At 40.8% G+C, this 14,477-nt stretch overlaps 1 protein-coding gene across 1 annotated transcript in view; it reads right to left on the reverse strand.

Moving 5' to 3' along the window:
- Positions 1 to 250: 250 nt before the first annotated feature.
- The window catches only part of ghdc (GH3 domain containing), a 49,060-nt gene continuing 34,833 nt past the window's right edge, over positions 251 to 14,477 (reverse strand). Inside the window, exon 9 of the mRNA XM_069907249.1 lies at positions 251 to 897. Coding sequence (XP_069763350.1) covers positions 844 to 897 — 54 coding nt within the window. The 3' untranslated portion in view covers positions 251 to 843. The remainder of the gene's footprint in view (positions 898 to 14,477) is intronic.

Raw genomic sequence — 14,477 nt, forward strand, 5'->3', positions numbered from 1 at the left:
ACCCAATAGTTTGTTAACCATATTCCAGCATCTAGTCTCCTGTGCATATTTTTTTTAAACTTTTTTATTTTTCACAGGCTTACAAAATCCAATGAACATTCATGTACATATGCATACCCAAAGTCTGTATTTGTCCCACAGCAAACATATTTTAAAAACTTATCTCAATTCCACTCATCGTGGGGCACGACCCCTATCAAGGCCTTGTTGTGAATGAGGAAACAGGTTTGGTAGGTCTGAAAGTCAAGGACTCTGAACACAGTTTTGATGGGGAATGATTTTATTTACAGAAGGCAAGTGTGGGAAATGGTAACTGATGCCACACACGCAAACACACATATGCTTTAGAGCAGCTGTGGGAAAGAAATAGCGGACCATTAATAACGAATGTGGGGACAAAATACACACACACACATAATGAACTGGTACATACATTGATCAAGGAAAAATCACTACAATGTCCCACCACCCCTCGACTCAGTGCAGGCCCGGCTCTCTATGATGAGGGACACTAATTAAACACTCCTTTTAATGGTGCACATCTTACCAACAGTTTTTCCAGTACCCTTCCACATTTTTAGGCCTGGAGTGAAGCAGGATGGTCCCAAGCTGGCAAAGAGAGAGAACAAGGAGCACATGGTACCTTTATAGTGCTGGAGGGTCCAACCCAGATCATTTATAGGGACACAATGGCTCAGTACCAAGAGAGTTAATCCAATTACAACAGCCATTAGCCCAAGGCCAAGTCCAGGCAGGGCAGAGAGTCCAGTCCAGGTAATTTACATGGTAAAAAAAATGGTGGGGAGGAACCAAACCCTGATTGGCAGCTGATGTGTCCTCCGACTAGATAGGGGGTAGTGCTGTCACATGGCAGCCACAACCCTTCCCAATGCAGACCTGCAATGAAAAGAAATCACAATGGCAACACCTCTCAAAGAAAACACTGAAAAGAAAAGAAAGAAACTAAAAAAATATATAAAACTAAGAACCTGAAAAGGGCAGATGCGTCAGCAGATGCGTCATCTGCGCCAAGATCTATTTCTGTAAACACACTTCTGGTCGTATTGGGATAATTTAACCTTATCCTTGTTTAAAAGGAGAGGGGGGGGGGGGGAATCAATCTATCAGAATATCAATGTACTGCAAATAAAATTACCATACTCTACCCAGTCATAACCCAGTTATGTTTCCTCCTTAGGTTATATGTGATTTTCTTCAGGGGAATGCAACTCTGCATTTCCATATTCCATCGTGTGGTACTTATACTTAGCTGGGAGTTGGACTTCCACAAAACTGCTCTACACTTCCTGGCTATTGCCAAAGCGACCTTCACAAACAAAATTTGGAATTTAGTCAGTCTAAACTGCACTTCTCCAATATCCCCCATGAGGAACTGCTCTGGGTCCAGTTGAAAAACCACTCTTGTAATTTTTTTTTAGAAAATCCCCTAGGTCCTCCCAAAAAGGTCTTGGCTTTGAGCACAGCCAGGTAGAATGGACTAATGTTCCCACCTCCACACCACATCTAAAACACATTTTGGAAATCTCAGACTTTGATCTGCTAGCTTCTGAGATGTAAGTTACAACTGGTGCAGGAGGTTATACTGCACCATCCTGTATCTGGCGTTGACAATCCCTGCCACACTGTCCAGACACCATATAACCATTTACGGAGCAGAAACAGGCCATGTTGGCCTTTTGAGTCTGCACCGGTTCACTAGAACAACTCCACTAGCTCAAACCTCCCGCTCTCCGCCAATAACCCTCCAACCCTCACCTCCACGTACACATCCAACCTTCTCTTAAATGACAGAATGGACCCTGCCACAACTATCTCATTCGGAAGATCATTCCATTCTGTCACCACTCGCTGAGTGAAAAAGTCACCCCTAATATTTCTCCTAAAGTGTTGCCCCCTTACCCTTAACTCATGGCCTCTTGTTTCAGCCTCCCCTGCGCTCAGGGGAAAGAGTCTATTTATGTCTAGTCTATCTATTCCTTTCATAATTTTAAATACCTCTATCAAGTCCCCTCTCAGTCGTCTACGTTCCATTAATTGTTGTATCCAATACCGACTCCCATCTCCCCCTTGACCTTGGACCCTCATTTTGGAATACGGAATACATCTTAGAAATAAAAGTACACACGTTCCCCTTTCGAATTAGAATCTCCATGTCACTACATTCAGGCAAGGTTCCCATGCGTATTATTCACGTGTTCTGCATGAGAAAAGGAAGAAAGTGGATACAAGAAGGTGATAAATTTGTGTCTCCTCAGCCCTCAGCTTCAACTCATGAAGATTCTTTTGAGACTAAGTCTCCAGAACATTGGACTGTGGAGAGCAGAGGAGACTTTGGGTTTAATATCTCATTAGAAAGAAGTTACTGTTGAAAGTCACTTTTTTTGGGCTCATTGCAATTATAATTTTATATTTATTATCTCTTTCTATATATTGTTGCAAAAGTGCATCAAGTAAGAATTTGGTGCATCTCTACATTGTACTGATGTGCCTGACAATGCATTCTCAGAATCATACTTCTGACAAGAGTTGCGCTGCTCTGGACCAGTCACCTCAAAATTGATATTCAAATCAGTGGAATGGGACATAAATCACAGCTTAGCTGACTCCGAAGTCAAAAATCTATCCACTGAGCTGCAATAGATCCAGGTTTGACATGTTCCTGCTCATTCCCTGTGCACCCAGCTTGGCTCTACGAGCTGCAGTAACTACGAGCTAAAACAACATGAGAGTGAACAGGGAAAGCAATTTATGTGTACTGTGAACAAATCAGGATGGTGATTTCCGAAATTAGCAGGGTAAAGACTGAAAACTATAAACTAGGACCGTGACTCGATGTCAAACTAGCTACACAGAGAGGAGGGAAGGAAGATTGGAGTAAGAGAAGGAGATACAAAGGAGCATGAAAGAAAGAGGAAAAAATACATTGTCATTTTAAATTAAGTATATTTTAATAATTAAACCATGAAGGTAACAGTAATTGCCACTTAGTGTGCTACTAAGGGGATACTTGAGCTTGAAATGACTTGACTTGTGTCATCCTTAGTTCTTATTCACATGTTCAATATGTCTCTCTGGAAACTTTGCCACAAGGCACTGATTACCCCTCTGATTCACTGCTTTTATGATGCTCTAATAATAGAAAACCCCCACCACTGATTAATCATCAGGATTTGGGCAACCAGCTCCTCTTCATCCTTTTCCAGGTGTTTTCAAGTTATTTTTGCTGAAGTGGGAAAGAATCTTGAAGTGAACGCCAACAAGTACAAATTAATAGTGAATGAGTGGAACGATTTATTCTTGCGCTGAGCCACGGAGACAAATCAGAAGTCCGAGATCAACTCACCAACGGGCAGTTAAGAAATTAGTTGGCCAGATTCTTTTGCCAATGCAATTATAAGTTATTTTTAAGAAAGATAAAGACCCTTTAAAAACTGGATCTTTATTGAATGTTGATTATAAAATTGTCGCTAAGTTCTTAGCGAATAGGTTAGTGAATTCATTTAGATCAGGCTGGATTTATTAAAAAATGTTATTCTGCAGATAATATTGAAAAATTAATTCGTTTTACTCATATTTCTCAGAAGAAATCCAATTTACCAATGGCCTTATCATTAGATTCCAAAAAGGGTAGAATGGAGTTTTTTTTATTTAAAGTATTGGAGAAATTTAAGTTTGGACCAAACTTTATTAGTTGGATTAAGTCCTTATATAAAAATCCTTCTGCCAGAGTGGTGACAAATGGCCAAATAGCATCGCCATTTTTATTAAAGAGATCTATTAGACAAGGATGCCTTTTGTCCCCGGCATTGTTTGTACCAGCTATTGAACCTTTAGCACAATTGATAAGACAAGATAGTAATATCAAGGGTATTAAAGTTAATTCTGATTAATTTAAAATCAATTTGTTCGCTAATGATGTTTTGACTTATTTAATAGAACCACAAAATTATTTAAAATCATTAAATGAGAGATTGAAGCAATATGGGCAAATATCAGGTTATTAGATAAATTGTGACAAAAGTGAAATTATGCCATTAGTTATTGGTGATTATACTCAATGCAAGAAAATTGCTCAATTTAAATGGTCAGTATAAATTAAATATTTAGGCATTAAATTTGATAATGGTCTAGATCATTTGTATAAAATAAATTATTTTCTCTTTATTTTATAAAATAAAAGAGGATTTAAATAGATGGAAAGACTTACCTATAACATTAATAGATTGGGTTAATTGTATTAAAATGAACCTTTTTCCAAGAATTCAATATCTTTTTCAATCTATTCCTTGTAAAGTTCCTCAAAAATTCTTTAAAGATTTGAATTCTATAATTAGAAAGTTTCTGTGGAAAGATCAAATGATGACTTCGAAATATGAATTGGGAGGTTTGCAACTTCTGAATTTTCAAAATTATTATAAAACAGCACAACTGAGGTTTATCAATAGAATGTTTGATTTGGATTGTTTATTAGTATGGGCTAATATTGAATAATTTATTATTTTGGTGAGAAAAATATGAGAATTTATTTATAAATTGAACAAGAAGTTGATAATTGTTAATAATAATCTATTCATTTTGAGGCATTAATTGCATTATGGGATAGGATAAATGATGAGAAAGGTACAGAGGGGAAGATCTCAGTTAAAACACCTTTATATCAGAATAAACTTTTTCCAGTTAATCTTAATAATCAGTTTTTGAAAATATGGAATCAGAAAGGAATTAAAATGGTTGGAGATTGTTATGAAGGTGGATATTTTATTTATTTTCAAAGAATGAAAGAAAAATATGAAATTCCAAATAATACATTTTCTTGTTATTATCAAGTTAAGGCTTTATTGTTGGATAATTCTGGACCTTCCTTAAGATTACCAAGACAAAATAAATTTAAAATTTTGCTTACTGAAGGTGGTACAAAAAAAAATTTCTGAAATGTATAAATTATTACAAAGCAAGATGCTTAAATTAGATATAATAAATTGAGATTAAGATGGGAGAATGATTTGGTAATATTAATTGATCAAGATGATTGGAGGTCTATATGCAAGGATAGAATGATTAAGATTATTAATGTTCAATATAGATTAGTACATTATAATTTTATATATCAATTGTATTTAACCCTTCAGAAATTAAAGAAATATAATTTAATTTCTTTAGATTTATGTTTTAGATTTACTAAAGAAGTAGGTTCCTTTTTACATTCGACTCGGTTATGTGATAAAGTTAAACCCTTTTGGATATGACAGGGAATTTTTACAGAAAGTACTACCAATGAATCCAGCTTTATTTTTATTAGGTAATGTTAAAGTATTGAGTTTGACTAAGTATCAAATTGCGTTTTTAAGGTTGGCAATGGCTATAGCTGGAAAATGTATAGCCATAACTTGAAAAAATGAGATTGATTTGGGGTTGCAGAGATGGAATTCAGAATTGAGATCATGTATGCCTTTGGAAAAGATAGCATAAAAATTACATGATAGTAATCTCTTTTTTTTCGAAAGCGTGGAGCCCTTATCTGAACTATGTGGGTGTAAAATGATGAAATCCCTGGAGCTCGACGTGTTGCTTTGATTCATGGCGTCGTTTCGTATATTTTTTTATGCTTTAAATCTCCTATTTCTTTTTTCTTCCTTTAGGGTTTAATGGGGTGGGAGGAGGGTGGCTTATGTGGGATGGGGCCGGGGAGGTGGTTTTCATTTATTTTTCTCTATTTGTATTGTATATCTAAAATGTTTTAATAAAATATTCAAAAAAATTAGTTGTTAACTGCAGGATGGATCATCCTAAAAGGGCAATCATATTTTTGGTCAATTCCAGGACAGCTGTTTATAATTGATATCTGGATTTGTCGTATTCAATGAAATCTTAGATTATGAACATTTGCCGTGTTCGATAAATACGGTACCTGTACTGCCATGCGACCTCTCCAGGAGCCACCTGATCGGAAGCCACCACATATGTCAATCAAGGTCAACACCACCCATGCTGAGCAGTCACCTTGTATCTAGCCTTTTCAAAAAAAACCACGCACGTGACCATTGGCTGTTAATCATAACTGGGCCGCCCCTGCTGGCCGGTAGAGAGTATAAAGCCCAACACGTGGAACAGCTGAGTCTCCTTTTCCTGAGGAATGAACCATAGCTCCACTCCAGGTCATAAGCCAGAGCTGATGCTGGAGAATCAATACCAAGGTGTTTGCGAATAACAGGTGCAGGGCTTTTGTGGTGCGCACTAACGAACCGTCATCTTACTGTGTTTCATCTTTCCAATTAATCAGTGCCATACCTGCACCATGTAGAAAGGTGGTGGGTACTGTTGGTTGTTGCATTTTTTACCTACACTACATATTTAGCACGGTTTGCAGTTATTACCTGTTCAGTTGCGACTGATGCGGCTGCATGTACCTTGTGTGAATGTGTGTGATTCCCTGTGGCGAACCTCACTCATGGGCAAATAAAGGCTTGTTATGACTAAACTGTGTCCAGACTCATTGATTCCTGGACCCGTTGAACTTGTTCCTTACATAACAATACCCTCAGTCCAATAGACATTAAATCAGATAAACATGATAGAACTGCTCAGCATGTACATGATAAATATCATAATTATATAGAAAAAACAATGTCTGAATGATCATTAATGGTGTCACAGAGACTGGATTACTTCATAATTCATTGTAATATCTTGGATAAATCAAAATTTTGACTGCTTACTATATACAGTGATAAAAATAATGTTAATGATTGATGATGGGGTGAAGTTATTGTATGTAATGCACCATCAACTACCACAAAAGACTGAGGTTGTGAAACTGATTAGCTTTTATTGACTATAGACTGGAGCAGCAACCAACTTCATCGACTGATCAATGCAGGGTGAATGGGGAGCATGCACGGGGGTTATGGGTAGGATCGGTCTCCGGAGGCGAATGCAGCCGGCAGTGGCCAATCACAGTATAACAGTGGTTTACCACAGTATAGTTTCATTCTACTCTTTGCAATAACAAAATCTCTGAGATTGTGGCACCGCACATAATTGCAGCGGTGAACCGGCCCCGCTTGTCACGCAAGGTCAGCGGAGCAGCCGTGGCAAAGATGGCATCGCGGGTCCTCTTCTCCCGACGCAGACCAGAAGAACATGTACGTCAGTATGATGCAAGTTCCACGAAGCGAGGGGTGGGCTCGGAACGGCCTTAAAGGCTGCAGCGTGAACTTCAAAGTAAATCAGTTGTGCTAAACGAGCTTACAGCCTCCTGTGCCAGTTCTTTTCGCTGTGCTCACGCACAACCCCCTACTAGAGATTGCCCACTTATTTGCAACTTCATGTTGCGGCTGGATTTTAGATCTCATACAACTTTGTTGGCTTTCTTCTAGTTTTCAGAAAATATGGACAGGGCTTTTGCCAAACCAAGTTCCAACAGAGTATTTCCAACTAGCCTGAGGTTTGACACCTTTTCACTCTGGCATCCCCAAGGCTCTGGCCCATTAACGACCTTCTCCATTAACAATCTCCACAGAGGTGTTCAGAATTGACTGCAGCCCAGCCCGGATGTAGATGCTGAATCCCTGAACAAGCTACTGAGAATTTCCACTTTCCCCCTTCACCAAGCCAAGTAGAGGGATTCTGCAGCATGGGCAGTGGTCAGGCACAGTAGGGGAGAGGGAGAGGGAGGGTGGGACTCTTTGGTGTTGGATAAATGATTTCTGAATGTTTAAGTCAGAAAGTGTGAATGTATGGTTATAAACAGCTTTACACAAATGAGGATTTTTTAATGTTATGGCACAGGGAAAGGTAGCTAGCTAGCCCATCCTCGGCTCCCTGGTTACCTTACATACTAAGTCTATTGACTCAAAGTAAGAATAAGCTCAAAGGAATAATGCAAAGGTGTGGTATGGTTGGCGTAGCTGTTAGTGCAGCACCTTGCGATTGGGACCTGGGTTCAAATCCCATGCTGTCTGTACGGAGTTCGCACGTTCTCCCCGTGTCTGCATGGGTTTTCCCCAAGGGACTCCGGTTTCCTCCCACCATTCAAAATGTACCGGGGATGAAGGTTAATTAGGTGTAAATTGGGCAGCATGGACTCATGGGCCGAAATGACCTGTAACTGTGCTGTATGTCTAAATTTGATTTAATTTAAATCCAAACTTATTTGTCTTTTTAAAGATTTTCTCCCAACTTCATGTCCAGATTTATGTACTTCCAGGTAATGACAATGCTAAATGCTTCAATAACACCAGAAGCTACTTGAAAATGTTTTGTTTTTGTCTGCATTTGGCTAATTCTACTTGCCAGTAAAATGTATCTCTGTTTCTTTGTACTGCAGCAATCTAATAGCATAAAATGACTGAAGATCACTCTTCTCTTTGGTACCAAAAGTATCAGAACTGCTCAGAAAGATGAACAGATGAACATATCAACATCCTCTCAGGGAGTGTTTTACAAGGCAAACATTTTATTGACAAGGGAAAATCAATTCCAGATTTGAATCTCAGCACCAGAGCTTTATTGCTTTATTCTTTGTGACTCATCCTCCATGGTGAAGATTTCTCATGCGGCATGCAGAGGGAGAGTTGAAATGGGGCAGGAGAGTTGATTTAAACAAATATTCAGGGTGATGGGTGATCCTGTAACAAGCTTTGAAAGGGATAAAACAGAGTTTCTAATTTTAGCCATGAGCAAAGATTTTGAGACAAAGCAGAGGTCATGTTCCCCACCAGGAGGAAACCAGGGCATTCCAGGAGCCAGGGTAAATGCCAAAGGTCAGCGGAACATCCGCTCAGAATGGCCCGAGAAAGTACAGAGAAATAAACAAATGAATCAGATCTTTGTAGCAAGATAGAGGAAGGAAACAAGAGAAGTGTATCTTCAAACATTCTATGAAATAGAATCAAGCTCACAGGGTCAGGAGAAAGATACAGTGACCTCCAAGGGCCTCTCTCCACGTCGAGGTGGTTGAGCATGGGATTTACGGTCTAACATTCTAAACAAAATAATGGCTGGTGATGCCTTTTTCTGGTCTTTCAATAAAAGAGATTTGCAATGTTCTTGTTGATTCAATATTGCATAGAAATTATTGAACTAAATCTTTCAAACAATACTGACTGTTCTGGCCTATTGCTTATCGTGTACTCGCATCAATTACGGAACTCAATGTCATGTTCTTCGTCTGACAAGGTGACTGAGGGACAAATTATTGAACAAAGAGCTCACGCTTAACTACAATACTCCATCTCTTCTCTCAAGCATGCAACTAAATATGATTATTTGCTCGGTATCCATGGCCTTGGGATGTTGACTCAATGGGAGAAAAAGAATGGTCGATGTTTTGAGCCAAAATGCTTTTTCGAGACTGTAGAAGAGAAGCCAGCGTGAAGAGGATAGGTTGGGAGAGGTGGGCCAGGAGTCTCATGTGGAATTGGTGAACAAGCAGAGGTATAAAAAAGTTTCTGCAAGAAATGGAAAGCACTATTTTTTTCCACTGGCACAAAAGCACCTGCTAATGTTTGAGTAAGACTTAGGAAACATATACCTGGCAAAAAAAATGTTTTAATGATGCCTGCTTTAAATCAGTGAATATTTGGTTTGGAGACTGATATTTCAGAGTATTCAATAAAGGCTCAATTCCAATGCCATCTACAAATTTGCCGACGACACCACAGTTGTCAGTAGAATCGCAAACGGCAATGAGGAAGTGTAAAGGAGGGAGATAGATCAGCTCGTTGAATGGTGTCACACCAACAGCCTTACACTCAACATTAGCAAAACCAAGGAAATGGATTTCAGATGGAAGTCAGGAGAACATGATTCAGTCGTCATCAAGGGCTCAGCAGTGGAAGGGGTCAAGAACTTCAAATTCCTGGGTGCCAACATCTCTGAGGATCTGTCCTGGAGCTTCCATGTTGATGCAATCACCAAAAAGGCTCGCCAGCAGCTATACTTTGCAAGGTGCTTGAGGAGGTTTGGTATGTCATCCAAGACATGAAAACTTCTATAGGGATACCGTGGAGAGCATTCTGGCTGGTTGCATCACTGCCTGGTATGGAGGCATCTAATCTCAGGATAGGAATAAACTTCAGAGGGTTGTTAACTCAGCCTACAACATCACAGGCATCAAACTTCACTCCCTCGAGGACACCTACAAAAGGGAGTGCCTTAATGAAGCAGCCTCTGACCTCAAGGATCCCCACCACCCAGACTCTGCCCTCTTCACTTTGCTACCATTGGGAAAAAGGTACAGGAGCCTAAAGACGAGCACTCAGCGGCTGTCATCAGATTCCTGAACGATCAACAATGCCTTACTTTGACTTTTCGTGGACTATTTTTATTTATGTGAATGTTTGCACTGTGATTGGCTGCCGCAAAACAACAAATTTCAAGACAGTAAATTCTGGTTCTGATAAAAACCACTTTTTCAGTTAGTGGGTGCAGACAGGAAGCTCAAACATTCTTATCTTAAAGAAAAATCATTATTTTAAAATTGATGGAGCTATCCCTTTACTTAGCATTTTCACACAGGTAGAATATACTGCATATAAAGTATTGGTATTGTAAAGATTTGCTATCTTGTGAACAGAAAGAAGCAGTTTGTATACTGGAGAGAAAATATCAGCTCAGCAGGGAACAGTTAGTGGTGTTTTTCTCAGAACTGAATGGGAGAGAGGGAGAGGAAGTAAGAAAGAACACTCCATGGTGTTGAGTAGGTATCTTTCTTGCAATCTGTCCTACTGAGTGAATTGCCATTTAATTAGATCAAAATGTCTGTTAAAGTCCAGAAACATGCAGTGTTCAACATCATAAAAATATGTCAAAATCAGCATTTTTGTGGTGCATTTGGACTTTCAAAAGGTCTTCGACAAGGGGCCACATACAAGGCTGCTAAACAAGATGAGAGCCCATGGAGTTACAGAAAGGACATGGGTGGAGCATTGGCTGATCGGCAGGAAACAGCCAGGGCCGGCCAGGGACCAATGTTTGAATCCAACACTGTCTGCAAGGAGTTTGTGCGTTCTCCCCATGTCTGTGTGAGTTCCCATTCCCAAATTGTACGAGGGGTTGTAGGGCAATTGGGGCAGCACGGGCTCATGGGCCGAAAAGGCCTGTTTCCCTGCTGTATGTCGAAATCTAAAATTCAAAAATGGGGGGAGCATTCATGTAATTAGTATCATGTGCTTCTCAACTTCCATAATCTGAGCTGTGCAGAAATTTCCTTGAAATGATTGTTTATGTGTGCTCTGTAGAATTCCTTCCTTCAATTGCTTATTTTTCGACAAGATTTGCCCCTGAGAGTTTGGCTGCTGAAGTTGGTAAATTCAACCTTTTTCCCTTCTGAAATCCAGAGTCGTCAACAAGAGCCCAGAACCAGAGTCAGGGCCTCTCCTCTCTTCCCAGCTTCAAATCTCTGACCAAATGATGAAAAGTTGCACCAAATGAATGTGTGCAAAATTGCAGAAAGCAGCAGACACTTTGCGCACGAGAGAAGATCTGAGCATTTCCTCCCTCCGACATAAACCAGAAGGTGTAGAAGAATAGCAGAAAGCAATCTCATTTTCTTTTTCATTAATCTTGTGGTGAGAGTGAAATGTAACCCATTCATAATTGTAAACAATGCAAGGGACAGGCTGAGAATATTTGTGCTTTTAGCATTTACAAGCTCCATCTGTGCAGCTTGGCTGATAGAAGATTTTAGTAGGACCATAAGACAGGAGCAGAGATGGGCTATTCAGCCCGTCAAGCCTGACCCACTACTTAATCATGAGCTGATCCATTTCCCCATTCAGCCCTACTGCCCGGCTCCCTCCCCATTACCTTTGATGCCCTGGCTGATCAAGAACCAATTAATCTCTATACAGTAATGAAAAGGACAGTCTGGAAATGCAGACAATTTAGTTGTCTGAAAAAAAAATTACTCAATGGGTTGGGCATGAGAAAACAATTGATGCAAGTGTCTACCCCAGATGGGAAGGAGAATGAAATGGAGTGAAGTAATGCAAGGTTACTTTCTCCAGTCTCATAGCCCACACACCCTGTGCTCATTCTCATCCACGCTGGCTCTGTCATTCCCCATTTTCCACACCACCCCTAGCCGCTGTTTCCCTCCTTATTTACCGTACATACGCATATATTGTAAAAGTCGACCCCCTCATTTTTGGGCCCAGCTGTCCACGCATCTGAGCTCTCAACGCCCTGACTGCCATCTCTTGCTCAGGCCCCGGCCACCCGCCCACCAGAGCTCACGATGTCTCGACCGCCATCTCTCACCCAGGCCCTGGCCGCCCATCCAAGCTTGTGACGCCCAGACTGCTGTCTCTCGCTCCGGCCCCGGCCTCCTGCCATCTGAGCTGCCGACGCCCCGGCTGCCCATATATTCAAGTTCCCGTTGCCTTGGCTGCCTGCCCATCCGAGCTTTCGGCGCCCCGGCCTCTCGCCTATCCAAGATTCTGGCGCCCAAGCCTCCCGAGCTCCCGCCACCCCACCTCCTGCCCTTCTGAGCTCCCAGCGCCCCGCCCACCCACCCATTCGAGCTCCCAACGCCATGGCCACCCACCCATCCAAGCTCCTGGTCACCCCGAATGACGTAGGCCAAAGGTAGGATGTGTGTAATAATCGCTCTCTAAATATTACCCTAAAAATTGGTCCACAAATTAGACATGTGTATATTACATGAGCTCCATCACGCTGTTGTAATTGGATTAACCCTCCTGGCACCGAGCCATTGGTCCCTGCTAACGACCTGGGCCTGGAACCTCCAGCACTATAAAGGTGCCAGGTGTTGTTTGTTCTCTTTCTTTACCAGTTTGGGACCACCCTGTTTCACTTCAGGCCTAGAAATGTGGAAGGGTGCTGGAGAAACTGTTGGTAAGATGTGCACTTTTAAAAGGGTTGGGAGCATTTAATTATTGTCCCTCATATCAGAGAGCCGTGCCTGCACGGAGTCGAGGGGTGGTGGGGCATTGTAGTGACTTTTCCTTAATCAATGTATGTACCAGTTCATATCTTATTCCCACACTATTTTACTCACATTTGTTATTAATTGTCTGCTATTTCTTTCTCATGGCTGCTCTAAAGTAAGTATGTGTGAGTGTGTGTGTGTTTTGCATCAATGACCATTTCCCACACTTGCCTTTTGATAAATAAAATACTTCCCGACGAAAACTGTTCAGAGTCCTTGCTTTTGACACTTACCAAACCTGTTTCCTCACTCACAACAGCGTGGTAACAAGTGGCTGTGATGTGGGCGCAGGAAATGTCCATCACCAGGACGGTATGTGTTGCAATTCTCATTTTGGGCCAAGTGTGACATCATGGTTTATTTTCAAAGGCGTAGGAGTGGGAGAGAGGGAATGGAGGATGTAATTGAGACCAAAGCTGAGGGTTTCAATCCTCACATTTAAAAAAAATTTCTATGGGTTACTAATAACAACACTGGTGAGGTGAGGGGAAGTTGCGGCAAGGTGGAGTTGGGTGGCATTGGTGTACAAGCGGACAAAGGTTTGCTTTGCAATGAGGCTGCTAAAGGCCAGTATATCATTGAGAAAAAGGTCATATCTTTGGTGCTCCTTATGAAATTATATTTATCCCAATGAGATTGAAATGAGTTTTTGAATTGTTTTAGCTATGAGTAATGGAATATATTTGAAACATTAATGAAAATGAATGCATTTCCGCATTATTAATTGATCTCTCTCTTGCAGTTTTTAAGTGCACAGTAACACAGTTACTGAACTTCTGAAGAATAAGCTCAGGATGTTTATTTGGGTGGTTTCCTGGAATCAATTTTGATTCTACCTGAGTGTAATGACAGCGGACCCTCAATTAGAAATGCTTGCAAATCTTCTGTAACATTTAACACGCCAGGTAACAGTTTTGAGTCCGTCATTAGACAAGCATTGTGTGCTCTGTCAAATGTCAGAAGCCAACTTTGAAGAAGATGTAGAAGTCACAAGATATAGAGGCACATGTAGACTATCCATCGAGTCAAATCATGGCCGATGCATTATTCCTCACTTCCTTGTTCTTCTGCCTTCTCCCCATAACCTTTGACAAAGCTACTCAAAAAAAAGCATCTTTCTCTGCTTTTAAATCTATCCAATAACTCAGTCTCCACGGCTTTCTGCTGCGACAAATTCCCCAGATTCACCAGCATCTGGCTGATGAAATTTCTCCTCATCACTTTCTAAAAGTACATCCTTTCAGTGGGATATTTGGACCACACAAAGCTCCACAATCCTCATTGCCTGGCTGATTAATTGTGAGTTGGATTAAATCTAAACTTCTGTGCAAGTTTAGTTGATCCAAGTCACCGCTATACCATCAGGTTAAAGCAATGGTTCTCAACCTTTTTCTTTCCACTCACATCTCATTTTAAGGAGCCCCTATGCCATCGGTGCTCTGTGATTAGTAAGGGATTGCTTAAGGTGGGATGTGAGTGGGAAGGGAAGGTTGAGAACCACTGC

Source organism: Narcine bancroftii, chromosome 12 (assembly GCF_036971445.1).
Source record: "Narcine bancroftii isolate sNarBan1 chromosome 12, sNarBan1.hap1, whole genome shotgun sequence".
Taxonomy (NCBI): domain Eukaryota; kingdom Metazoa; phylum Chordata; class Chondrichthyes; order Torpediniformes; family Narcinidae; genus Narcine; species Narcine bancroftii.